General features: G+C 41.4%; 1 protein-coding gene across 2 annotated transcripts; it reads right to left on the minus strand.

The window, feature by feature from the left end:
- Nucleotides 1–587: 587 nt before the first annotated feature.
- On the minus strand, nt 588–26,104 carry elmo3 (engulfment and cell motility 3). 2 transcript variants are annotated; one of them, XM_074631927.1, is made up of 21 exons: nt 25,826–26,104; nt 20,157–20,265; nt 17,604–17,644; nt 17,379–17,451; nt 15,307–15,357; nt 14,829–14,998; nt 14,365–14,464; nt 14,115–14,266; nt 12,816–12,894; nt 11,974–12,024; nt 11,724–11,846; nt 10,529–10,651; nt 10,339–10,443; nt 9,965–10,073; nt 9,698–9,834; nt 4,255–4,418; nt 2,736–2,848; nt 2,542–2,643; nt 2,311–2,390; nt 2,147–2,227; nt 588–2,051 (listed from the first exon to the last, which is right to left on the minus strand). In XM_074631927.1, the coding sequence occupies exons 2-21, from the start codon at nt 20,232–20,234 to the stop codon at nt 1,839–1,841; spliced, it is 2,145 nt and encodes a 714-aa protein (XP_074488028.1). In that variant the 5' UTR covers nt 20,235–20,265; nt 25,826–26,104; the 3' UTR covers nt 588–1,838. The 2 variants fall into 2 exon arrangements, with proteins under 2 accessions (XP_074488028.1, XP_074488029.1); XM_074631928.1 differs by lacking the exons at nt 9,698–9,834; nt 9,965–10,073; nt 10,339–10,443; ... (10 more) ...; nt 20,157–20,265; nt 25,826–26,104 and adding an exon at nt 6,536–6,714.

A 26,104-nucleotide genomic window follows, 5' to 3' on the forward strand; every position in this document is an offset into this window, starting at 1 on the left:
CTATCAGAATACATACGCTACAGTGATGTCACATGAATGTATGAATGGTTACATCACCATAAATACAAAACTAGAAATCTCAATCTTGCTCTGAGGCAAAGGTGAATGACGGGAAGCGATTTATTTTGCATGCTCTCTTTCAGAAGATGGAGACTGCCTTTTTTGGAAATGTCTTTTCCTTTAGAGCATGTGCCTGCCTTCGTTTAACCATTCAAAGTTCCTTTGAAAACTGCCAGCGTTATCCGATGTGACAAGCATGTAGTCAGAATTGAGTCTCAGATTTGAAGGAATTTATTGAAAAATCCCACAAACAGCAGACAAATCAGGTCACATTTCTCAATGAAAATCTGTGGACATTTGCTGTTATTACTGGATACTAGAAGCATAGAAGCAAACTGTTGTGTGTGTACTCTCTCCGTTTGTTGTCTCCACTAACCACTGTAGCCTAATTAGAAACCATATCCCTTTATACTGCCGTATGTCTGCTGCACTACGCCAGAGGGAGAATTATAGACTGTAAAGATGAAAAATCAATGATGAAAGATGCTGATTTTTATAAATAAACCGCAAAACATCACACATGCCTGTTTTTTCTCAGTGTAAATCAATCTGTTTATTCATGTGAAGTCACCCAAAGCATGTGATTCAAAGTGGATATCATGTGTATCAGGAATGCACTGCAGAGAACAGTCGAGAATGTGCTTAAATCAAATAACCCTGTGCCAAAAAAAAACAGTCAAACACACAGCGTAATATACTGTAGACCTCTGTCAGTTATTGAGTAGCTGCTTCGAGTGTCAGCGTTGAGTGCTAGGTGAGTCGGAGTGTAGCATGTGACCTCCATCATATTATAATAGTACCTTGTATAAAATTGATCAGTTTCAGGATCTGATCCAAGACAGTTGAGAAAAACTGATTGCATACTGTAGCATACAGATATACAGGGATGATTGCTAGCTGGATATAAAACTTGTCACAAGTTTTTCTCATTATAAAACTTGATTATTGCAAAGGTACAGTTGCCTATTGTTAAAAACAAACAGAAAAAGTCAGCTTGGTACCTATAAAAAAAATAAAAATTGTGTCAGCATCTCTGCTCCACAGTAATCATATCGAGCCGCTGGGATCCGTACCAAGGCCAGTACCAACATTAGGTATATTTAAGCAAAATAGTGTCCAACACTAGAAACATACTGCATTTGTCTTTGTACCACATCTTGAGTAAGCACTGTGTTCTAGTTAATGCCCATTTTGGAAAAAAAGCAACAGAAAAGAAAATTTAACAAATGAGCACAACCTCGCACACAGGAATATTCCACGTATCGTACATAGTTTTACATATATTTAGAAATATAAAATGATGATTACGAAACAAAAATGAAAGTACCATTACTTGAGTGGCTGTATTGTATAAGAGGAATTTCATTTTGCCAAGTTGTTTTTGGAGTTGGTGTTGAAGTCTCCAGACAGCTGAGGAGGAATCATGAACAGAGAGACGGAACTGAAGAGATTTCTCTCCCAGATCATCTGCAGCATTAGTATCGTTCAATAGCCATTTGGCAGCAGTTCACACCCACAACCACTATTGTAGTTTCCACAGGTTTTCTCCTGTTCATTGTTTCACTTGGATGTCCAGAACATCATCAACATCTAATGTTATAAATCTGTGTAATAGGAATAAGTGCATGGATGCACAGGTCAGATCTCATCACACACACGCCTCTTTTTGCAGACGCACACACACACATATATATATATATATATATATTTACACGTTCACACGTCCTGGTTGCACTACAGCGAATGCACACACACACACACACACACACACACACACTCTACTGCTCAGTCTGGCTGAAGTCGTAGCAGAAGTTATAGTTGCTCGGCGGTTTGGGGACGACCGGCGCGCTGTCGGGGATGGAGACGTTCTCCAGGTCCAGGAGGCGGAGCTTAATCTCCATAGAGAGCAGGATCTCCAGTTCGCTGCGCATGGATTCACTGCTCATCTCGCGGCCCAGGAGAACACTCAGTCCATCTGTCCACAGGCAGAACTGACACAGAGAGGAAGCCAGTGAGTAGACGGTTTATAGTTATAATGCAAGCAGAAAAAAATGTGATTAAAAGAGGAGAACGTTCAGAGACTTACATCAGTTCTGGAGGGGGCGATGAAGTTCAGGCTGTACTCTTCTACGTCGTATGCGATGCTAAATGCCAGGTCCAGAACCTCCTACAGTGAGGGAACACACATACAAAGACAGTGAGATGTGAGCATAACAAGCAGGAGCGCATAAGAGCGGGATTGCTGCTGACCTTGTTCTGTTTGCCCTTGTTCTCCTTCATGTGAGGACAGTCTTTACCCGTCAGCAAGCCTTTGATATCTGCAACTGGAACTGAAGAAAGGGGGGAAATAGAGAGAAAAAGAGTATTAGTAATCAGGTTAATTTAGAGCAAATAAATAAATCAGGGCTTTTTTTATTAATCCAAGCACAGAAAAGTTGCTAATCTTTACATCTACCAGGCCCCAGCCCAGCTTCAACTCACTCTTCTCTTGCAGGTTTTCAATTGTGGGGTCCGTGTCTTCCTCCACATCACCGTAGTGAAGCATTTTGTGATTGGGCGACAAGCGGCAGTACCACAGTTTATCTGAAAGGAACAGACCATCAGAGAGGTTAGAGGGACAAGACACAGTCTACTGTTTTTTAAGGGTGTGTGTGTGTGTGTGTGTGCTTTCTCACCCTGTCTGCGTCGGCTGCTAATCTTCCTGAACTGTGTTCCTTGACACAGCCTGTTGAGTCTCTGCTGGCGGATCAACTCGAGCAGCTCTGGCTTCAGGCGCTCTTTGAGCTCACTGGAAAGAAAATCACACACACAAACACGCTGCTTCGTCACATGGTATCAGCAGCCTCTTTATTATAAAGGAACTCACAAGCAAACCGAAGTGAAGACAAAACAAAAACTGAGCACAAGACGTGTTGTTTAGTGACAAACAGCAGCATAAGAAACAACAGCATAGCTGCTGACCGGTCAGCTGGTTCCATGGGGGTGGAAACTATCTCAAGGGTCATCAATACAGCAGCTGATCAGGTTTGGCTATAGAGACACTGTGTTGCTTTACTCTTTCTAAATTTAAAAAAAACAATTTGAATGACAAGATTGTGAACCCGTTAACTGTCATTTTTCTTTAGGACCATGGAGCCAAAATTGCTTCAAGAATTCCACATAAATAACCAAACCATGGAAACCAAAGCCCCGTTTCGAACATAGTCTGTATATAAGAAATGGACGTAGTCACCGTGACATCACCCATTGGTCTATGAAGCCTTGAGTCTGGCATTTTAGCCATCATTATCTTGGCTTTTGGCTGTCGCCATCTTGAGTTTTTGTAACCAGGAGTGACACTAGAAGGTGGAGCTAAGTACAACAAAAAGCTGAATAAGACATTTTTAGGCAAAATGTTACAATTAACTTTCATGAACTGAAAACACACTGTGAAAGGGTTAAAGTTCTAAGGCGAAAACGCGGACAACGTCGTGGCAGTTACTGGTCAATCACAAAGTAGCCACGCTTTAAAGCATACCCTGCTTTATCGTCTATTTCACTTTCCTCCGGAACTAAGAACCTTTTGAGGAACTCATTGCGTTTTGCTCGCGGGGAACCGGGGTCTAAATTAAGTTCCGGGGACATTTTCCGAGGATATTTTACCCCCCAAAAAAGGGGTCGGGGGTAGTACTTTCTGAAAGCACAGGAACTTTCGGGGTGGGGTTTGCAGACATGACCGTCGCTGATTGGTGAAACACGCACACAGCGCTGCTGCTTCCACTGTTTCACTGTAAAACAAGGAAGTACTCTAGTATCGATCTAGGACCATTTCAGGATTATCCTTGTTTGTTAACATAAAAAGTAAAGTTAGGCTTTGCTGTCGGCGTCCTGACTCATTTTAAAAAAAGACAAAGAGAGAGAGCGATCACGCGAGCGTGTTTTTAGATGAAAAAGGCGGTTGTGTTGCTTTTTCATATGTCAGTGGACTAATTTGCCTAATCTTTCCAGGTCTTTAGACCACTATGGAAACACAGCAGGCTGAAGGAACCTTTTAGTTTATTAAAAATTTGTCCCGGGACTAAAATTTCCAAGAACTTCTTGATGAAAACCTGGCTAACCTGACATCTTCTGCCATGCGGCTGAAACAAAGTAATCATATAAGGTGACACGTGTAAATGGTTTCAAAGAACACTGGTATCTAGTCTTGAAACTCACAGTACGGGTGGAGCAAGAGTCTCCTCTTGGTGCAGTCGTTCTGTCTGCCGCAGCTTGAGGATCTCGCTGTAGTTGAGGGCGTTGACTTTGTTCTTGAAGAGCTCCAGGGAGGTCGGCTTACTGGACAACGTCCTGGTGATCTGCTCCCTCACCACCTGCATCACCTGGAGACGGAGACACGGAGACAGAGACAGGTTACACACTGTAGGCTGGAGAACTGTGTACTGGCTCCTGTGTTAGATGGGAGGGATGAGCGATAAGGACAGGCGTTGGAGTAAATGTTTAGTTGAATTTAGTTGATTTGTATTCATATTTGGGCTGTTTCCCATTCAGCTCTGCCACAATAACAATTCCCCTTGTTTCAGAGACGCCTTTGGGTTGTAGTGATCCTCAAAAAGACAGCTTCTGTATGAGGATAAGTGGTAAGACTCACTTGTGCACATCATCAGAAGAAGAAAAGAGCAACGTGGTTTTGTGGGTGGCTCTCGACACAGACAAAATACTCAACCTCAAAGTTTGCTTTTGTTGTTTCATCACAGATACTGTTCCCACGGCCAAGAATTAACTTCCATGCTCAAGTTTGCAGAAGTTCCGCTTTGTGTTGAGCCATGTTACAGGCAGCCAATCAGGAGCCTGTTTACTTTGATTTGCTCGAACTAAAAAGAGCGTACGGTAAGGACAAAGTTGTGACCAAGAAAAGAAGAATTTACCTCGCACCAACAAAATGACAGAAACACAGGAAATACATGAGTATTTGATATGAGCCATTTAAGTTGACAATATAAAAGCCCCTATGACTATGACCTTTGACCTTTAAAACCCACAAGAGGAACTTCCTTCTGTTTACTCTACCAGGCCAGAACATGGTCCACGGATTGATATAATAAGTGCAGCTTGCTGTGTGTTCAATCACTTCCTCTCCTCCACTCTTTCATTCATTACTCCCTCTAAGTTGCACCCCTTGCCTCCGATACATTCATATATTTTCCCGCCTACTTCTATTATCAGTTTAAAGTTAAAGACTCCCTCCTGGTTCACACTGTCCAATCACACGAGCCTATACCTACTTCTGTGAGCCACACAGGGGCCAGCCATTGATCAGCGTGCTCTTTATTAACCCAATTATCTGCAACATCCACCCAACACCCACCATGCTCCATTAGTACAATCAATGATGGACAAAGTGGGCGGTTATTTCACTGAGCAGTTGCGAGGTTCCTCCTTATATCGGGCGTGAAAAATCTAATATATATTTAATTTAAATTTGTAAACAAGTCCCCCAGATTGAACTGTTGTAGCACTGACTCACATTGTGTGTGTGCGTGCATGTGCGTGCGTGTGTGTGTGTGTGTGTGTGTGTGTGTGTGTGTGTGTTCTGCATGACTTGTTAAACTGAGGCTCACATAGGGGGAAAGGAGGTGACCCCGGGTACCCTTAAACTAGAGCTCAGGGCAGTTGGTCAAACAGTGCATATATGTAAAAATCTATAGCTCCAGTATACGTATACTTCAGTATACGTGCCTCAGTTGTAAATAGTGGAAAATCTATATAGAAATCTATAGCGCTGCAAGACCAAGCCGACTCCAGCACTATTTGTCCCGCTCACGCTTTATCCGACACGCACTCTGCTGACCTAGATCATTCCTGTTCACATCCAATTCCACTGATTGTGAACAATCAGTGACTGAAGTGTAATTCGAGCCGTTCAGTGCAGCTCTGTTGAGACTTCTCTCCACACTTGTCCTGTTATACAAATAACTGTTTGTAGCTGACAAGCAATTCACATACGTTAAATCAAACCCCAAAAGCAGAAATCTCTCTCATGATAATCTGGTAGTGCTTGTTAACCATCCGACAATGTGACCGAACCGTTCACGACAACAGAGAATGACCGAGTCTGTCCGTCTGGCAGCAGTGGAAGTGCAGATGGTGGAATCCAGACTGTCATTTTATATTGTGTGAACATGCAGGGAAACAAAAACAAGCGACTAGAGTTTCACACTGTGACTCCCTGGCTCAAGCCCCCCTGAGCCAAAATAACCTCACTGTCCAGCAGCTTTACACATGACACAAGACATCAGACATCCACTCACACTGTTGTGTCATCTTAACTCTCATTGCTATAAGTCATTTCTGTTAAGGCTCACCTTTTTTAACAGTTAAGCCTTGATGAAAAATCGACTTTGTGTCCACACCTGGAACATTTGATATCAACTGCCCAATTAAATCATCTCGCTTAACGCACATTCCAACCAAAAAACAAAACTAAAATCAACCTTACCTCCATCTTTCTTCCCTCAGCACGGACTATATATTTCAACTTCGAATTCCGCCCGTCGCCAACAATCAGTGAAAGAGTGACAGGGGTGACAAGCGGTGAGAGTGAGAGACAGAGATCACCTACATGACAGAAGAGGTGCTGCAGGCCTGTGGGTGTTTTGTAAACAGACACCCTGATACTCTCACACACATGCACCACACACACCCTCCCTCCTGTCCAGCCCCTCTGTCATATAGCTGAACTGGCCAATAGGAGCGATGATGGCAGCTGTCTCTGTTCCCTAAAACCCTGCAGCATGTGCATGTATGCTAAATGTGTGTATGTGTGTGTGGCGGATGACCGTTATTACAGGGGGTGTACAGAGCTACACAAATACATTCACATGACTGAATGGAGGGAGTGTGTGTGTTTGTGGCGCAGTTTCACTCGCACAAACATCAAAACTTGCAATTCTAAACCTAAATAAATGTGTGCTATAGCATATTATCACCACCACCACCTCTCTTTTTCTTTGTGTTGTCTTCCACTCCGCTCCCTCCAGTCCAACCCTCTCATTCTCCCCCCTCTCATATTGTTTCCAGAGGTTTTACGTTCCCTCCGTTGTTGTCTAATTACTGCTCGTGCCCCGAGCGCTTTGTTTTCCACGTTTCCTTCTCCCTCTGTTTCTGCCGCCCACCACGCTTCTCTTTGTCCACCTAATGCCCCTTTGTCCTTGCCCCAAAGCACCCTGGGAAGGGAGCCGTGGTCAAAAACAAAAGGCCGGTCTGCTGGCCCGGCGCTCAGGACACTGGCCCGCTCCCGAAAGGTCAAGGGGTCGGCAAGTTTTAGGACTATCGGGAGAGCACGGACGGTTGTGTGTGATGTTGAATTGCAGCTCAGGACAAAAGCTCTACCGCTCTCCTTTTCAGGACGGCTGGATTCTCAATATTACTCCCAGACAAGACCCCGCTGCTGAAGGCTTGGCTCAACCTATTACCATCGCACAAGTACTACATAGTGGATTGTAAGGTCACTGTGTGCCTCGTCATAAATGCAGGGTCAGCTCTTTCTGTGGGGGCGGGTTGGGGATGGTTAGCATAATAATGAACCTTTACAAAGTCACAAAAGTACAAACTTACAGAAATCCACTCAAAAAAAAAAACGTTTTTAAAAGGCTCCCATATCAGCTGAAATTCATGATGCTACTGTGCATGATAATATTTATATAACAGATTTGATCACAGAATGAGGTAATCACTGCTGACAAACACCATGAATTTAAGAAGTGAAACAGTGGGGGCATACAAGGCAATGACCAAATCCAACATTATTTCATCATTTATGGACTGTCACAAATTAGTTCAGGTACTCTATCACAGTGATACTCAAAGTTGGGTCCGGGACCCCCCAAGGGATCGTGGCACTCCGCCAGGGGGTCCGTGACATAATTTGATATAAATTATAAAAATGTGCTGTGTCATTAAAAAGTGCTTATCTACAGACGAGGACTATTTGCGCCAATAAAACAAGCATTGTGTCAATTACTCCAACCGACGTTAGCTTTGGCCAAATCTCAAGATGATTGCGAGACACAGAGACACACACACACACACACACACACACACACACACACACACACACACACACACACACACATCATGTCAATCAGTCACTTTGCACACTCTAATGTAAATATTCCAATCAAAGTTTTCTAAAGTAATAGTATAAAGGCTGTTGAGTTGAGTCCAAATTCAATTTGAATAAAATGACCCTCTGTTTAAAAGAATATAAGTGGAGCTAACATGATTCAAATTGAAATGTGTTTCTATTTATCACTATGAAACAGGTCTGACATATTTTTTTACACTACAAATACCAGTGGCTAAGAGCCCAAACGGTAGTAAGCATATGCTTAATTATGATTAATTGTTATGATTAATAGGGGGTCCTTGGAAAAATGTTCTGCCCTGTAAGATGTCCCTGGCCCCAAAAATGTTGAGAACTCCTGCTCTATGGGAAGCACAGCGTTGCTATGTCACAGGGTTTGTTTGCCAGATTTGCAGTAAACAGGTCGGTTCTGGCAACGGTAAAGGCTTGGATCTGAAATACCCTGTGTCATCTTTTTACACACACAGCGACAGTCGACGTGTCATTGAGCCATGCTAGACCAGCGATTCAACAGCTATTTGTCAGTGTAGCGACTGTGATCAGTGGACTACGTTGCATAAAGTGTGTTTAGAAAACACAGCTTGCATGACGCACAAATAGGGTAATCTGCCTTTAACTCTGCATTCCTCCTGCTGGGTCTTTATTAGATGTTCCTGAGTGGACATTTAAAGGGGAACACCACCCAAATTAGGAATTCCAATATGTTATCTCCATGGCGTAGGAAAGTTCAGTCAATATTTGTGAGCATGAGCTACTCTCTCTCAAAGCCAGAAACCAGCGAAAGAAGTCTCAAACTTGTGATGTCATAGGGTATAAAGTGTGGAGCTGCTTCATAGACTGATTTTATGGAGCAGCTCTACACATTATACCCTATGACATCACAAGTTTTAGTTTTAGCACTCTAGTTTTTGGATTTGGGAGAGAGTTGTTCATGTTTTTTGGACTGTCTTAGACCATAGGAATAACATGTATGAATTTTGAAAATGGGCGTAGTTCCTGTTTAAGAGAGATAAGGCTACAGTATAACTAGGACACAGTCCACCCTTTCAGCCAGAGCATTTCCAGTATGTACTGAGCTGTCCCTTAAAACTGTTAATATCAGTATTCTAATAAAATACACAGGGGTTGAGATGGCTTTGGATCTTTTCATTTTTGTTCATTAGACCTCACAATTACATGGGATCTTTCAAGAAATAGAGTGTCCTTTTGGGAAATATGCTGATTTGCTTTCTTACTGAGAGTTACATGAGAAGATTAAAACCACTCATGTTTGTATGTTAAAATATAAGGCTAAGCTGACCGACTGCTGGCTCAAGCTGCATATTTACTGTACAGACATGAGAGCGGTATTGATCTTCTTCATCAAACTCTGAACACATTTCTCGAAAACTTGAACTATTCTTTTAAAGTGAAAAGAAAGCCGGATGAGTTTGAAGCCAGAACTGCCGAGTCAAAATCCTCCCGCATGGCACAGTAGTTCTTGCGAGACCTATGAAGATTGCTATGCCATTGTACCTTGTCAAAGTCCTCCTGTGTGGCTCTCATCTCCTTCCAGGTCTTGTTGAGCAGCTGAATGCAGACACAGAAAAGCTCCTCCACCAGCCGATCCTGACTGAAGAAGATGGGGTGGTAGTCAGATCTCGTCTCTGAGGCTGTTAACAGAGGAACGAATGGAGAAGATGGAGAACAAAAGCAAAACAAAAGATCAGTTGTAGAGTCAGTTTGACCAGAGGTTACGGACAAAGTCGTGGCACTAATACTGTAAGTTGGAGGTCGTCTTACGGGGCTCTCCGATACGAAGGATTTCACACAGGATGAGTGTGAGCTGGATGCTGCTCCTGGCAAATGGACACTCGTGTTTGTCTTCCCTGCTGCTGTTCTCCAGGACAAACTGGGAGACGGAAGCAATTTAACATCGTATTGTAAGACAAAAGGAACATGACATTGTGGAAATTTAGAAGTCAAGTACCCAGGTAGTCAAAGTCTATCTTTCACGGAGTGATTTTTGTTTCATTTCAAATACGGGACAGCTCAGGTTAATGCCATAATGCTAGATATGATAAAGTCAAAAAATGTTTTGAGAAATGTTTTCTTGTGCCATTTTAAATGGAGAGCTCTTCAACTTGTCAAATTAGAAACAGATAAATCATGCTCACCCTGCTGTAGGCATCAGGATAGCGTGCGGCAAAATAATACATGGTGTCCAAAGCTAGCAGACCAGGAGGCGTTCGCACCAAGTCCTGACCAGGGTTACTATTGTTCTGAAATGATCAAAGACAATATAATCACAGTAATATGAAGATGTGAAGTACCATTACGGAATAACTTCTGACAGCAGTCACTTACAGAGAAGCCTAACTTCTTGAACTCTTTGGCGCAGAGCGAGCGTCGCCTCTCGTTGCTCAGACTGTTCTCGCTTTCTGTCTCAAACGCAGCCTGCCGCAAACTGTGGAGGATTTCTCTCTGGTCCTGCAGGGGGAGAGGCAGATAAAAGGGTGGACTTTAGGGTGGCGTTTACTTTACGGAGGTGGATGTTGAGAGGACATGAGGAGCGTTTGCAATATTTCAAACTGTTATTTTGTTGAACCGAACAAACAATCCAAACACTGGTATTTTATGGATGCATTCTTCATCTGGTGTATCTGAAAATTAACACTAAGAATGTTACACATTTGTCTATAATTTATTAAGATGAAAGATTAAGAGATTTGCCCAGAAAAATAAACATTCTGACTTTGGAACAAGGAACAGCTGATTACATTTTTAGTGCAGATCAAGATCTGTGATCAGTGGGGAATTATTGCATTTTAGCAATTTGAAGCAATTTAAGGTTGATCAGAATCAGATTTATTTGCCAAGTATATACATACAAGGAATGTTACTCCGGTTTAAAGCATCTCTTTAACATACTTACACAGAAATAGAAAAAAAAACAGTTAGAGACAAGGACATCAAAGCTGGACGAATAAAGGTGAGGAATAGACAGGACTGTTATGTACACAAGTGGAGATAAAATATGTGTATATATATATAAATATTATATAAACATATATATATAAAGAGCACCAATGACCAACAGTAAAATTAGAAATAAAATAAATCGTCTATAAGTCAAGTGTTCTGTAAGTTGTAAACAATACAAATAGTGCAAAGAAATAAATACTGAATGGATATACATGGGCTGGATGATTATGTACAGTATGTACATGTATACATGTCTATATACTGTATGTACAGTGAGTAGGGTTTATATTGACAGTGACAGATGATATGTACATATTAAAAAAGAAAAAAAATGTGCATTAAAGGCCGTAAATTGCAATCTATAATGGCACCAGTAGATATTTTGGTGTTAGAGGGTTACTGACAGTGTATGACTGATTTAAGTGGAAAGCAGTGCAGAGGAGAATGGATCAGACTGGTGTGTGTGTGCAAGGAGTAAGAAATCAAATTATCTAATACCTAAATTGTTAAAAACATTATGTGTGGGCAGAAAAACATTCAGTAGCAGCAGAGTTTGACTCGTCATGCTGTAGCTCACCTGGTTGTAGCTGTCCAGAGGCGTCCTCATGCGAGGCTCCAGGTGATTCATGGTAACGGACTGTAGGACGTAGAGGTAGTGGGCCATCTCGTCCTGGACTTGACCAGAACTATGGATGATGTTCTGCAACAAATACACAATATACTTCAATAGGCCAGAGTGTTGCTTTATAGAGGTCTTCCTTCATCATGTCATCACTGAGATACAGAAAACTATGTGAAATGTAAATATAAATAAGGAGATCATTTACTTTATAAATGTACTGACGGAGATTCTTCTTATTCAGGAACGCAAACATTTCCTGGAAAACAGAAGACAAGGGAACAAAGTGAGCAAGGAATGGAAGGAAATGTGTTACTGGGGTGCAATGACACGTTTCTAACATTGGGTGGCGATATAGTGTCAGTTACTGATAGTGGGCGGGACGAAGGGTTTAGCGTGTGGGACTTTGACCTCTGTGACGAAACCATCACTCGCTGGTACGTGCATCTCTAGCCCAGCCTCGTTTGGTTCAGGGCTAATTTGCTGATAAGAAGGGTGGATTTGTTGACCTACTGTAAAAGTGAGGAAGTGTGTGTGTCTGTAACAAAGAGGGCCTGAGAGAAAGGGAGACGGGAGGGCTGAATGAAGGAACTGTTTCCGTACAATGAGAGAGGGGCAGGAACAGAACGGTGGGAGAGAAAGCCTCGACTGTGTGCAGAAAAGCTGACATGACCAGACAGAATATAGAAAGATAGATGGGGTCATTTCAGCTGTCTGTAAGAAGTGGCGTCCGCAGGATTCTGACTCGCATGTACAATAATGGTGCCAATACCCACCCGTCACACACATTCCACTCTCAGAAGCTTCCCATCTCTACAGGAATGCACCATATTAAAGCGTTATGATGACTGAATATGAAAAACATCAGCCAAGTTAAAGTATGCACAGTGCATACAGATTAACAGCTGCAGGCACAACTGTCTGGAAGTAACAGAAGGCCCTGAAACTAACTACTGAATAATACCTACTGGACTGCATGCTAAGTTTGAATAGCTGTGAGAAGAGGAAGTTGATGAAAAGCACGTTAGAAAGTAAGAACTGCAGCAGCACCTGTCTGTCCATGTCCCCGGCTGTTTGTAGTAGTGCCATAAGCAGGGCCATGGCTTTGGTCTGTATCTGCTGGTTCGTCCTGGAAGCGGTCAGAGAGGAGAAAAGTGAGACAAACACAATCTAAACGTTCCACGGCTGCATGAAAAGGTGCGTTTAGGAAGGGAAACGGGTTGAGGTTAAAGGATGCTTTCAGTTCTCACATTGATACATTCCATCTAATGGTGAAAGTGTGGTGTGATGACTGGCCGACACAGTGGTATTGTCAGCACTAGTTTTTTTACATATTTAACAACTTCCTGTTACATAGACAAAGCTGCTACTTATTACTGCCCCACCCTATCGCCCCACAGATGTGTCACTCTGTCAGAGTTCATTTTCTCTTTCAGATCCTGAACATGTTGTATGTGATTTTTGTTCCATCTGTCTTTGGTGTCTTCCACCATCTGCCACTGAGACAAACTCTGAAAGTGGTTTGGCTCTGGAAGAACAGCGCCGTCTTTTGTTGCAATAAAGCAAATGTTAATGTAAAGTGCAATGTGGAGGTCAATCTCAGAACCCATCAGTCCGACGATGATTTAGCCTCTGAGAGCAACCGCCTATAATTCATGTGTGTTTCAGTGTACAAATGTTATTACACGGCTTTGCTGAATACTCAATTCTGATTCAATTCAATTACGGCCTTCTACGGTCTGTTATTTCTTTATAGCAGACCGCTGCTATGTATAACAGGCCGTTGCTATGGATGCAGTTCTGATCTCACACCCTGGAGGACCATTTTTGTGTCAAATTATTGATTTCTTAAGTAAGTAGCCGTGTAATAAGCGGGATAATGTACAGCGAGCGGGTCATTGTTGTGAAATAAACCTCCTGCATCGTCCTGTCAGGGTTTATTTAACAACAATGACCGGCTCCCTGTACATTATCCCTTACTTGTTCTCCACACAGACTGTTTACCTGCCCTCAACAAAAGCCTGCTCAGACGTGATTGGTCAATACTACTCGGACAACAAACAGATATCAGAACACTTCCAATACCAAAATCTTGTCCCGTTGCATACAGATTCTGCATTCATATACAGAATCTGTTTTATAGATATTACGTGGAGGTTGAATATTCTCAGTGATAGTCTCAATTTTTACATTTATGTCTAAGAATCAATGTAATCACTTTAATCAAAATAAAAGTTGAAACACATTGAATTATTTCTATATCAAGCAGGTGTTGCAGCACACATTCAAGGATTCTATTTATTTACGATTGGCTTCTAAGAGTCCGACCGTGCCCTTTCTGCTACTTACACCTGGAGGTGAGCGATGAGCCTCTCCATCGTGACTTCCTGTTTGACCTGCAGGAAGAGGCTGTGGCTGCTCAGCACCATGCTCTCCAGGATGTCCAAGGACACCTGCTGTATTGACGCGTCGGTCGGCTTGGCGTTGACAAAGCCGGCGATCTGAAAGAAAGGGAAGGAAAGAAGGTGGGAATAGTAAGAGAGAGTGCGGCTACAGTCAGTGAAAAAACTAATCTGACAGAGAGAGAGAGCTACAGCACCTTCTTGATGAAGACAGACGACAGGTTCTCCCATGAAACTATCCCATGATCCATCAGTTCCATGAAGCCTGTCAGTGTGTGGGTCATGATCACGTTACTCCTGGATGACGCAGACACACATACATAGAAATATTATGCACTCGCTCACACTGACAAATAGCATTCAGATGGACCGCTGCTGGTTTAAAGTGTAAATATTTATCATAAAGTGCTCTAAAACATTTCCATCATGTGATTCAGCTCGCTGTGCTGCTCCTACATGCTACAGTGAAGTTTGTCAGTGTTATAGATGATCATGGAAAATGCTCAAAAAAACAACAACTAACAGGCTTTAACCAAAATTGGAAGAGAGAGAGTACAGATTTAGCTCAGCATCAGACGCTGCTTCATGTGCAGGAACCACTGATATCTATCTGACGCATGTAAAATATGCAAGCACAGACACACACACATTGAGTACTAACTCATTAGCGTCCTCTACTATCTTGACCAATAGGAGATGTCCGTCTCGACTGATGAACTCCTGAGCGAAGGTCACGTCCGTGGAAACGCTCGCCAGTTCCTTCAGCGAATCGCAGCGCACGCCCGAGTCCGAGCTCTGGATGCCCTTGTACAAGTCTTCTGCACAGCGGCCCTGCGTTCACCAGCAGCAACAAAACACACTTGTTCACACACACACACACACACCTCATACTTCTAGTTGTTCATATTATATTGTTGCTCTTCTTTGAAAACTCAGCTTCTTGTAATGACAGTGACAGATCAGTGCTGACTTATCCTATTGTCTTGTGCATGCAGCTGATTCTGTGAATCTGCTGCCTGCAGAATACAAATGAAAGAGTGACGGGCCGGTGACAGAGTGAGAGACAGAGGGCTGGAGGAATGTGAGAAGAGGGAGGTGAAAGACCAGCGTGGCTGAGAGCGTGGTCGATGCAGACTCACCGGTGCCTTGGTCAGACGCAGAATGCAGCCGTTCTTAATGTCCAGACGATTCTACAACACACAAACAAACAGACACACATACACACACACACATGCAGAGGGAAAAGTATTTAAAAACTGTTGAAAACTGAAACACGCCGACACGCTGAGAACCACAAGGTAGAGGAAGCCAGACAGACACACATGGATACAAATAAGTTAGCCACACACACATATATATATATATATATATAGTACAAAGACCTATACACACAGTAACCCACACAAAAACTCACACTTGGACAAATATAGTCACCTATAAACTGCAGAATAAGCTATGACTAATTAGTACTGACACTCAGTAAAAGAGAGAGAAATGTTTAGAGTAAAACTGTTTTGTGTGTGAGCTGCAGAAAAACAACCAGCTCTATGAGTCCTGGCCAAGAACAGTTTTCTCAGCCCTCGCCTGCCCCAACTCAACCTGCTGATCCAGCATTCCTTCTAATAACAATTAGGGGTGTAAGAAAAAATTGATACACATGAGTATCGCGATATTTTGTTTTACAATGCTGTATCAATTCTCCAAAACACTGCATCGATGTTTAATTAACCGCTTAAAAATCAACCAGCGGAACGGCGGCCACTGTTGTGTCTCTCGGAGGTTGCAGAGGGCTCAGAGTGAAGCAACTGGCATCATTTGAAACTAGAAAAAACCTAAGGAATCCATTGGTACCAACCATGTAATGCTAGCTTGTTGCGAAAGAGGCTAAATAACACTCCAAATTTACGCTAAATTTGGTGAGGAAAAACTGGCATGGCCATTTTTAAAGGGGTCCCTTGACCTCTGACCTCAAGATATGTGAATGAAAATGGGTTCTATGGGTATTAGATTTTAAAAAATTGAAATATATCGCCTTGCTTACAGTATCGCAATATATCACAATATATTGAATCGTTACTCCTGTATCACGTATCGCCAGATTCTTGCCAATACACAGCCCTAATAACAATGCATGTATCCTACTCTGGCCTGGTTTTTAGGGTTTATTTAACACAGAGACAATATAGATCGCTACATAGGAAAAAGACATACAAGAGATGTAATGTAATGTATTTAGGGCTTCTGGCTTATTACCGAAGCAATGTTCACTCCTGTCCCTGTTAGGCTTTTAGATTTAGGGTAAAACACAAAAACAGTTGGACAAAACAACAAACAAAACAGAATGTGTGCATGTGAATGCTGTGTCTGTGCATGTTTGTATTGTACGTGTACATTGTACACATATGCAAAAGTGTACGAGTGTCAAAATGTATGTGACCAGTGGATGCACTCAAAAAAACTGATTCAATATTCACATCTGTGCTGTTGAGCTTGCACTTCTGGTCACAAAAATTGCAAAAGTTGGCGTGTTTGCTGCCCAAGCTTGCGCTCACACTTTTACTTTCATCAATTTGTCCACCTCGACAAAGACAGATATTTCTTAAATCAGATTACTGTTGAAAGCAGGAAATAATAACTGTACAAAAAGTGTTCCTCTGACTCATCAAGAAACTGCTCTTACACTGAAACATCTGCCCTTAACTACAAACTCACCAATTTCAAAGTCTGAACGTTAGCATCCTTGTACCAACTGCCAAAAGCCTGCTGCTGTGTGTTTCACACTCTAAACAGCAGCACACTTATAACGAGTCTCACTGCAATGTATTACAATAACTAAAGCATCTTTTTCTCTGCATCTATCTGATGGCTTTGTAATAGCTTCTGCAGCCCTGCCTTCAGCCCAAAGAGGGGGAGGGCGTTCAGTGGCGACCTTTTCAAAAAGGTCACTAAAAGAAGAAGAAGAGCATACTTCCAGCTGTTTCTTTTTTTTTTCCTGTCTCTCTCCCCGTCCTTTGCTTTTTCAGCCAGTCCCAACACTCATTTATAATAGCGTTGATGACACTGTGTGACCTTTGTGTGACCTGGGTTTCATCTTAAGTCAAGTCATTCATGTATTTTTAGACTGAAGAGAAATGCTCGGCGGCAGTGCTGACAAATGTGATTCCCAGATTCATTGCTGTGCTTTGACGTCTTAAACCGAGATGTGACTCACCGATTCAGTGATGTACGTCTGCACTCCATCAGCATACTGCAGAGCGTAGTTGTCAGGACCTGGAAGATTCCAGCTACATACACACACACACACACACACACACATACTGATATTAACTATTGCGGTAATACATAGGCCTACAGTTGAATGATAATGAAGTCAAACATTACCATAGAGACAGTGTAGAGGCAGCAAAACAAATCAGATTCATCATCATCAACTTACCCATCACACACTTCCTTTATGACAGCCGACAGAGGCTTTTTCTGCACAAAGACACAACAAAACAGCATGTAGTCAGATACACACAAATGCAAATACATTCACACAACATAAAAAAACACACACACCTGCTGCATACATGTGGGTCATAACAACATGACTTAGACTCTACTATCAAAGTATTTTGTCTGTCAGGGAGCTGAACGCATGCTTCAGTAATGATATGCCGTTATGGGATCACGGTACCACAGCTATTCTCGCTGGCTGCAAACCTTGTTTGCAGAGAGGAGGAAATCCAAGTGCTCCCCAACGCCTTCTGAACAACGTTACCCTCAGTGACCAGATCTCTCTTTATACGTAAATAAAAGCCAGACTACTTCCATGTCTGGCTCTCAGCTATCCTGCTATTAGTGGTCAGCCCCGCGGTCAACCAATCAAAATGTCTTCGGGTTCTGCGGTAGACCCAGTGGATGCTCTGTTATTAGTGGCGGCCGAGAAGGTCGACCAATCGGATGTGTTTAGTGGAGACTGCTGGGCCAATGAGACGTTTCTGAGGGGTTCTTCTGGGCTGACATGATTGGTTGTGAACGGACATCCACTTCCAAATCAACACTCCTGAATGCTCAATTGTTGCGCTGCTCTCAGGGTTATTACAACAAAAAGAAAAGAAAATATTGTTCAAGGTATCCAAAAGTTTGTCAACCTGGGATCTGTGTTGGTTCCAGTTTCAGCTGTGTTGCATTTTCCTAACTGTTGAAGTTACCAGACAGTCTTGTGAGAACCTGTGAAATCCATTTTCTCTCTGTTCAAACCTTCTCAAGTGATGCACAGTATGTGATTGTGAGACACACACACACCGCTGCTGTCTGGGATACAGTTTGAACTACTACTCATGCATAGTGTCTTGCGCAAAGAAGTACAACTTCCCCATAGTTTCTGGGAAACACATGGAAAACTTCCCCACAATCACATTCATTAAAAAGTGTAGAAACAAAAACCAGTGGATGGGTATGAAGCCCCAACGTGTTCAATATTATATTAATAAACATTGAATAAAAAGAAAATGATAAAAGGTAAAAATGTAATATTGCGATATTATGTTGCGTGATACTGTATTGATTCTCAAAAACATTGTATTGATTTTTAATTAATAGTTTACATGCAAAGATTAACTTTGCATACTCATTCAATACTTTATTTCATTTGCAAATAAATGTGCTCTCTCAAAGTAGTGCAATGATGTTGATGTTGAAGTAAACTTTTTTTAAACTGATTTGATGCATATGTTGGTGTGTTCTTTATACTACGACAGGTTTCCTAAAATTAGATTAAAAATTCTATCGCCTTACTTACAGTATCGCAGCATATCACAACAACTTGAATCGCAACCCCTGTATCATGATACGTATCGTATCGCCAGATTCTTGCCAATACACAGCCCTATCTAAAAGCTAACCCATTAGTCTAACTACCAGTCATGACTTCACAGATAATTAATTATATTCACCAGACTTGGCAGCGACTTATGCTATTTTAAATATGTCGTGCTGCAGCAGCTGTATCAAACCACACTGGTAAGGAAGTGGGGATAATCACCTTCTGTAGGTGCGCTCACGCCACACAGTCACCCAAAGGTGTTATAGCACCAATACCTTCTTCTCCGTCTTTCGGTTTCCTATGTAACACTTACATCAGCATTTGAGTTCTAATATTAGTTTTGATTTTCTTCAGACACATTTTGTTACTACATCACAGGAACTTCATCTTAGAGTGAAGCAAAAGATTTGTTCAGATTAAAAGGTCTCCAAAAACCGGGCGCCTGGGTTAGCTCAGTTGGTAGAGCGGGCGTCCATGTATCAAGGCTTGGTCCTGACCGCGGCGGCCCGGGTTCGAATCCGGCCTGTGGCCCTTTCCGCATCCACTCTCTCTCTCCCCCCTTTCAAGACTCTATCCACTGTCCTCAATAAAAATGGAAAAATGCCCCCAAAAAAATAACTTTAAAAAAAAAAAAAAAGGTCTCCAAAAACCAATTATATCAATCTTTGTTTGAATTTGGTCAATGAAATTTCTTCCAAAACTACTGATACTTGAAATACCTGACATTTTTTCATGCGAGTGCATATCTTTGTAGTTGGATATGTTAGAATTTCAACCTGAAAAACAAATCTAAATGCACAGTAGTGTATATACTACACAAACATGTGCATGAGTAAATGAGGTTCATTACAAATCCTAAGGCCCTCACTCACCATTGATTTGTTGTATGCTAGGGTTGGTTGGCCTGCATTGTCCATTCATAGACTAAATCCCTGGCATGTCGTTATTCATAAGGGAATTCTTAACTTGCTTCCTTCATATCTATGTAAATTTATCCATGTGAAAAATGCTGGAAGCTCCCAATGCGTGCAAGATCCGATCTCAGAAGGTACAGTTTATTCAGATGATGTTATTTATTAAATATTACCAACCACAGTAATAGATGCTCTAATTCATCCACCTTTTACAGGCATTTGTAGTTTGAAATGGAGGATATTTTGAATTGTGTGTGTGCATTACCTGGTCCAGTTGTATGAGCTGGGGGTAGGCCCCTGGCATCTGGATGGCTATCTTCACTATGTCCTTCTGTTGAGGCATGTTGGCACCTCTTGACTCCACCACTCTATAGCTGTTGAGAATAAAAGAGAGGAAAGTGTCAAAATAAAGTGCCTCATGACGTTACAGACAGTATATTCCTTAATCAAAATGTCATGACCTTTACTACTGGGAACCTGATAACAAAACAAAAAGGGAAAATCTTTCACCATGACCTCATTGTGTACCAGAAGGACAAAAACAAAGAAGAATGAAAGCAGGAAACAAACTCAATCAAACAGCCTCTCTCTCCTGTTTCAACAAAGAGAACTATGTGAAAACTTCAGGTAAACTACGACCAAAATGAGATTGTCTGATGGGACTACAAAATCCCAAGATTCAATTTCACATTCAAATTCACACTGAAACTTTGTGGCTAGACTCAAAATCTGAGCTCTAAACTGGTGATAAACAGAATATTGATCGTTTCATAAATCTACAAAAATGTGGGCCTAGTCTAGACTTGGGCATGGAAGAAGTGAACAATCATTCTGTTCAGTTCAAAGATTTAAAAAAACGCTTTACGTGGGGTGTTGCTGTTGAATCAAACTGAAAATGAATTCAGTGATTTTAAAACGTGATGAAGTGAAAGCTAACCAAACCGAGAGCAGTCCCTCTGTAAGGTGGAATGACGAGCCCAGTCACCTCATGAACTATCATTTTCAAAACACTGTGTTCCTCTTTCACTGTGTATTTATGGTGCATTGAGTAAAGCTGAGAGGGCTAAATACTGTCTGAACACGCACTATGGATTGTTCACTCTTCTTTTTTCCACTTTCCAATTCACACACACACACCATACACACTTCCTCCCCGGCCTTCAGACAGCATTCCCAGAGGATACAGAAGAAGCAGTTGTGCTTCCAACCCTTCCCCCTTTCCTTGTCCTTCTCCGCTCTCAGCACATGGAAACAATACAATTGGATCTAAATTCTTCCGTACATTCATGAGCTCTCGATGAAAGAAAATAGGTCGAGCTTGCGCCTGCTTGTGTTTCGGTGTGATTAACGAACCCCCACCCTCTGCTCCATCTCTTGGATAGTCCACATACCATCACTCCTGTCTGAAAAAGAAAGCTCTCCCAGTTTATGGCAGGTTTCAAAGCAATACTCCTCCTGTCAAAACAACCACACACAATTTAGTGTCTTCTCACCTCTATCTCACTATCTTTCTACAGCAGGATCGACTGAGGCTGCAGTCCTGCTGATTTTTTGGATAATTCACACAGACTAGACGGCTAGGAGACCCTGGGGTGCTGAGATCATTATATCGGTGCTGGTGCTGAAGGTCAGCTTCCCTCCAACAAATAGCAAGTGTTTTGCAGCCTTAATCTTAAAGAGATTTGGGTGTGAAATATGTAGATTTGTTCGAGGGCAGCTTATGAGTCAGCAAATTCAAGGACAAACTCTGGGTAATGGCACGTCTTTGCAACAACAAAGGCTGCCTGTCGGACTTAAGCTGAGTATCTGTGTATGTGTGAAACTAAGCCCATGTGTTAGCTGAAACCCAAATTATTGCTTTGGCTGCACTCAAGGTGCGATTTGTGAAAAACAAAATCAGAGGGGGGAGGGTGTTTTTGAAATGCTTTTATTCATGAAAATAAATCACGAACCACAGTGGACCTATAAAGACGTTGAAGCTTGTTAGGCTTTTTCTTGCAGCTGCATTTATAGAATAATTGTGAAATTTAATAAAAGAATTTAAGACAAAGTAGCGGCGCAATGCAGTTAATCAGAGAAATAAAACTTTATTATTTTCTGATTGGTGCAGTTAAGTCAGTAAGGTGCAGAGTTGTTGGATTTTGTATGAACGCAGCTGAATGGCTGAAAGGCTTCATCCTATCCGCTGTGTGTGTGTGTGTGTGTGTGTGTGTGTGTGTGTGTTCTCTCAGCGCTGCTCTCGGTCAAACTGACACACCGCTACTCTGCACCCAGCGGAGGAGAGACGGGAGCAGTGGGATCACTGGATCACATGCACATAAAAACACACAACCCGTTCTCATCCATCAAATACGGCCGCTTTGTATCTGACAGAGCTAAAGGGGGACTTGTTCCTCGATATCATTACCACATGGGGTCATAACGCTCTTTGCTGAAGCCCAGAAATGTCCCAAACACAGCAAAATAAGAAGAAAAGAGGAAACACAGGCACACACATCGCCAAACCTGGATTATTTTTGTATGAGTCTATACTTTTTTTTTTTTAATTCCTGCATATTATACCTTTAAACTAATTGTATCCACAGTTCACATACTGCCTTGTGCACTCACACTCAGTAATGAATTACATCATCCAACAGGGAAAAGTGCTATTGGAAAAATGTGACTAATGTAGCCAGTTGAAAAGAACACTTCAGTAGATTTCCACCATCATGGCTTGTCTGTACACGCTGCAGGCCTCCTGTAATACGGCTCAGCCTGCACTGACATTCCCCCCTTCATTACAATAAGACGAAGGGTAAACTGAAGTTAGTGCTTTGAGCCTCAGCTCATTTCCTCGACTGCAAAACAAGCTCAGAGAGAGTTGCAACCTGTATTCTGACAAATTTCATACTGTTCTACATTTAATGACATTACTTGCTGGTAATACAACATGTTGAAAGTACTAATAATGAGATGACAAGTAAGATGTTAAAACATTCAAAACCCTGTCCTCTCTCCAATTTCTTCTGGACAGCAACATCACCAGCCAGAATGTAAATATAAAATGATAAATGGACTGTATTTATGCAGCGCTTTTATAGTCGTAGCGACTACTCAAAGCGCTTTACAATACAAGTCAGCATTCACCCATTCACACACACATTCATACACTGATGGCAGAGGCTGCCATACAAGGTACCACCTTCCTCATCAACAATAGACGCCCCTAAAAGTGATTTAAAAGTATAAAAACTCATTTTCATACTTGGAAATATTATCAAACTCTGATAGAGACTGAGTTTGTTGCACACCTCAGCTCACGTGTCTCGACAGAAAAGATGTTGAGGCTGTTCGACATTTCCTCTTCTTAACTCAGCATTAGAGAGAGGGGAGGTTTTCACTTCAGCGAGCGTGTCTGTCCGTGTCCGTGCCTGTCGATGCACGTTTGTGATGACACCTGAATTAAGTAGGTGGAAGCCGGAACTGAACCGTCTGTCTGTTTTAAACAGAAGTGAAGTTACGGTGTTAGTACACTACTCTCAACGCTAATAGTCTAAATACATTTATTGTCAATTATTTGAACTTTATTGATGCCAAAGAATTGCCGGTTCTATTTTCTCAAATGTTAATATTTGCTGTTTTTTTCAGTCTTTTACGATATTAAATGGAATATATTTGGTTTTAGTACTGAGTTTGGATATGTATTTTGAAGGTGTCAACATGGATGACATGAATTTTCTGACAGCTTATAGATTAAACTATAAATTGAGTAATCAATAAAATAACTGGCAGATAAACATATTAAATAAATATAACAACTAATATTGTTTGGGGGAAAAAATATATATCAGGACACACAGTAAACTCTTGTTAACAGACTGATAACACATTTATAACCTATTGTTATTGTATTAATACGTCATTACAGTATTGGGAAGTTGTGATAGCTACAGTACAGGGAAAAGACATGTAGGCATAAATGTATAGCCGTCATATTGTACTGTAAACCAATAGTTTACCCTCCATGACAGCATACTCTGACTGGTTTGAAAACCTAGACTCTACAGAGGTGTAAAGATTAAAATCTCTCCTCTAGTCCGGGTGCCTTTTCTAACAATGTTCAAAAGGTCATTTGATGCTCAGCTGAGTAAAGTGTTGCAGTCAACTAACAGCTTTGCTCAACTAAGACAGCTTCATTCCTGACATCTGCAGACTTAGAAAAGGCCATCCGTGCTTTTATTTCCTCCAGACTCAATTAATGCAACACACTTTACTCTGGTATCAGCAGACGGAAAACATTCAAAGACTGTAGTTGATGCAAAACGCTGCTGCCAGGCTTTTAACACGTACTAAGAGAAGTGACCACATCCCATCAACCCTTGCTGCCCTTCACTGGTTACCCGTGAGTTTTGGAATTGATTGGAGGATTTTACTGCTTGTTTCTAAAGCCTTGAATGGTTAGGCTGTGATTTGCTAACTCCATATGAGCCTGATCTCTGCTTTAGATCCTCTGGCAGAGCCTGACCAATAAAGGTTCCCAAATCCAGACTTGTCAACAATGGCAACCGGGCCCCTCAGCTGTGGAACTCAGTGTCTTCCTTTAAATTACTTCTTAAGACTCACTTTTATCTTCATGGTGATGATCATTTCATCTTGTTTATATCTTAAGTTCTGGATCTTAATTACTTTTATCATGTTTTTTATTGTAAGAAGTTGTAACTTTGTAATTGAAAGGTGCTATATAAATAAGTTATTATTATTATTATTATTATTGATAAAATGTTCACCATGTTCAGCAGCTGCCAGTGTCTTTATTCTTCTGTGAGCACATTGATTCATAAAGCTTAAAGCCACCAGCACACCCGAACCTTTTGTTAGCCTGCTGACTCACTAGTGTGTCTCAGACCCCCTGGACTGACAGACCCCCTCCACTCTGTCTGTCTGCGCGTGTGTGTGTGTGTGTGTGTGTGTGTGTGTGTGTGTGTGTGTGTGTGTATGTGTGTGTATGTGTGTGTGTGTGTGGTACCCTGTCAGGTTAGGAATTTCAGGCAGCTGAGCACTTCCCACTTTTCTCTCTCTCTCTCTCTCTCTCTCTCTCTCTCTCTCTCTCTCTCTCTCTCTCTCTCAATTCAATTCAATTTCAATTCAATTCAATTTGCTTTATTGGCATGACTGTCAGGTGAACAATATTGACAAAGCGTCAATTCTATAATAAATAAAATTTTAAAAAAAGAACAAAATAAAAACAAAAACATATATATATATATATATATATATACATATATATATATATATATATATATATACAATTCATTAAGCAAATTACAATATAGAGCTATTTAAAAAGAACATGCATGTAAATGGAAAAAACCATAAAGAAGTAATTAATGTTTGTTGTGTCAATAAAACAAACAAACTAATAAAACAAAATTAATAACAATATATTGCAATATCAAAGAATAAAAGTTAAAAAAAAAACTCTCTCTCACACTCACACACACACACACACACACACACACACACACACACACACACACACACACAGTATATATCTCAAATACAGGAATAACACAAGAGAGCAGCTAGCTTTAGGCTTCTACAGAGATTTAATGGATGTCTGGCTTTGTATTTATAAAAAGAAAAAAACTATTCATATAACATACAAATTGGTAGTAACCTATTTATTACAACGATACAGTTGTTCTGTATTATACAAATAAAGGTACAATAAGTGCAGGTAAACACTGTAATGTTGAGCTAGTTCAATAAAGTGGTGCTGCTGTAGAAGGGAACCACCAAACTGCTTTAAGCTAACTAAAGTTAGTTAGAAGTAAACAGCACCTGTTAGTACTTCAAAACTGATATGACTATTGCCAACGCGATGCAAAAGACACAGGACAAGGTTGTGAAAGAAGTGAAAGAGTGAGCTGCAGAGCTTTTTCTGGGTCCTACCTGGTTTGAGAAGACAAGATGAGGGCTACCGTTAGTGTCCCACAGCAACCACTGCAGTCCGAGCCAGAAACATTTACAACTGTCTGTTTCTCCTCCTCGGAAGACACTAACTCTAACTATAGAAGCGTCTTTCCTTAAAGTGACATTTGATCTGCTCGGAGAAACAGTCAGAAACTCCTTGCAGTAAGTTTTCAGGAGTGATTAGTTGAGTTAAAAAGTTCCGGGTTGGTGTGAGTCGTTCAGACCAGACGACTGTTGGAGGCAAAGCTACCCAGATTT

Source organism: Sebastes fasciatus, chromosome 4 (genome assembly GCF_043250625.1).
Source record: "Sebastes fasciatus isolate fSebFas1 chromosome 4, fSebFas1.pri, whole genome shotgun sequence".
Taxonomy (NCBI): Eukaryota; Metazoa; Chordata; class Actinopteri; order Perciformes; family Sebastidae; genus Sebastes; species Sebastes fasciatus.

Excerpts from the sequence above, each read along its gene's own strand:
- elmo3 (XM_074631927.1), bottom strand. The coding sequence starts at position 20,234 with ATGCCTCAACAGAAGGACATAGTGAAGATAGCCATCCAGATGCCAGGG. Across the intron at positions 9,835-9,964 it reads CCTTCGTATCGGAGAGCCCC|CCTCAGAGACGAGATCTGAC; the intron begins GTAAGACGACCT and ends CTCTGTTAACAG. Across the intron at positions 4,419-9,697 it reads CACAGGAGGACTTTGACAAG|GTGATGCAGGTGGTGAGGGA; the intron begins GTACAATGGCAT and ends CTCCGTCTCCAG.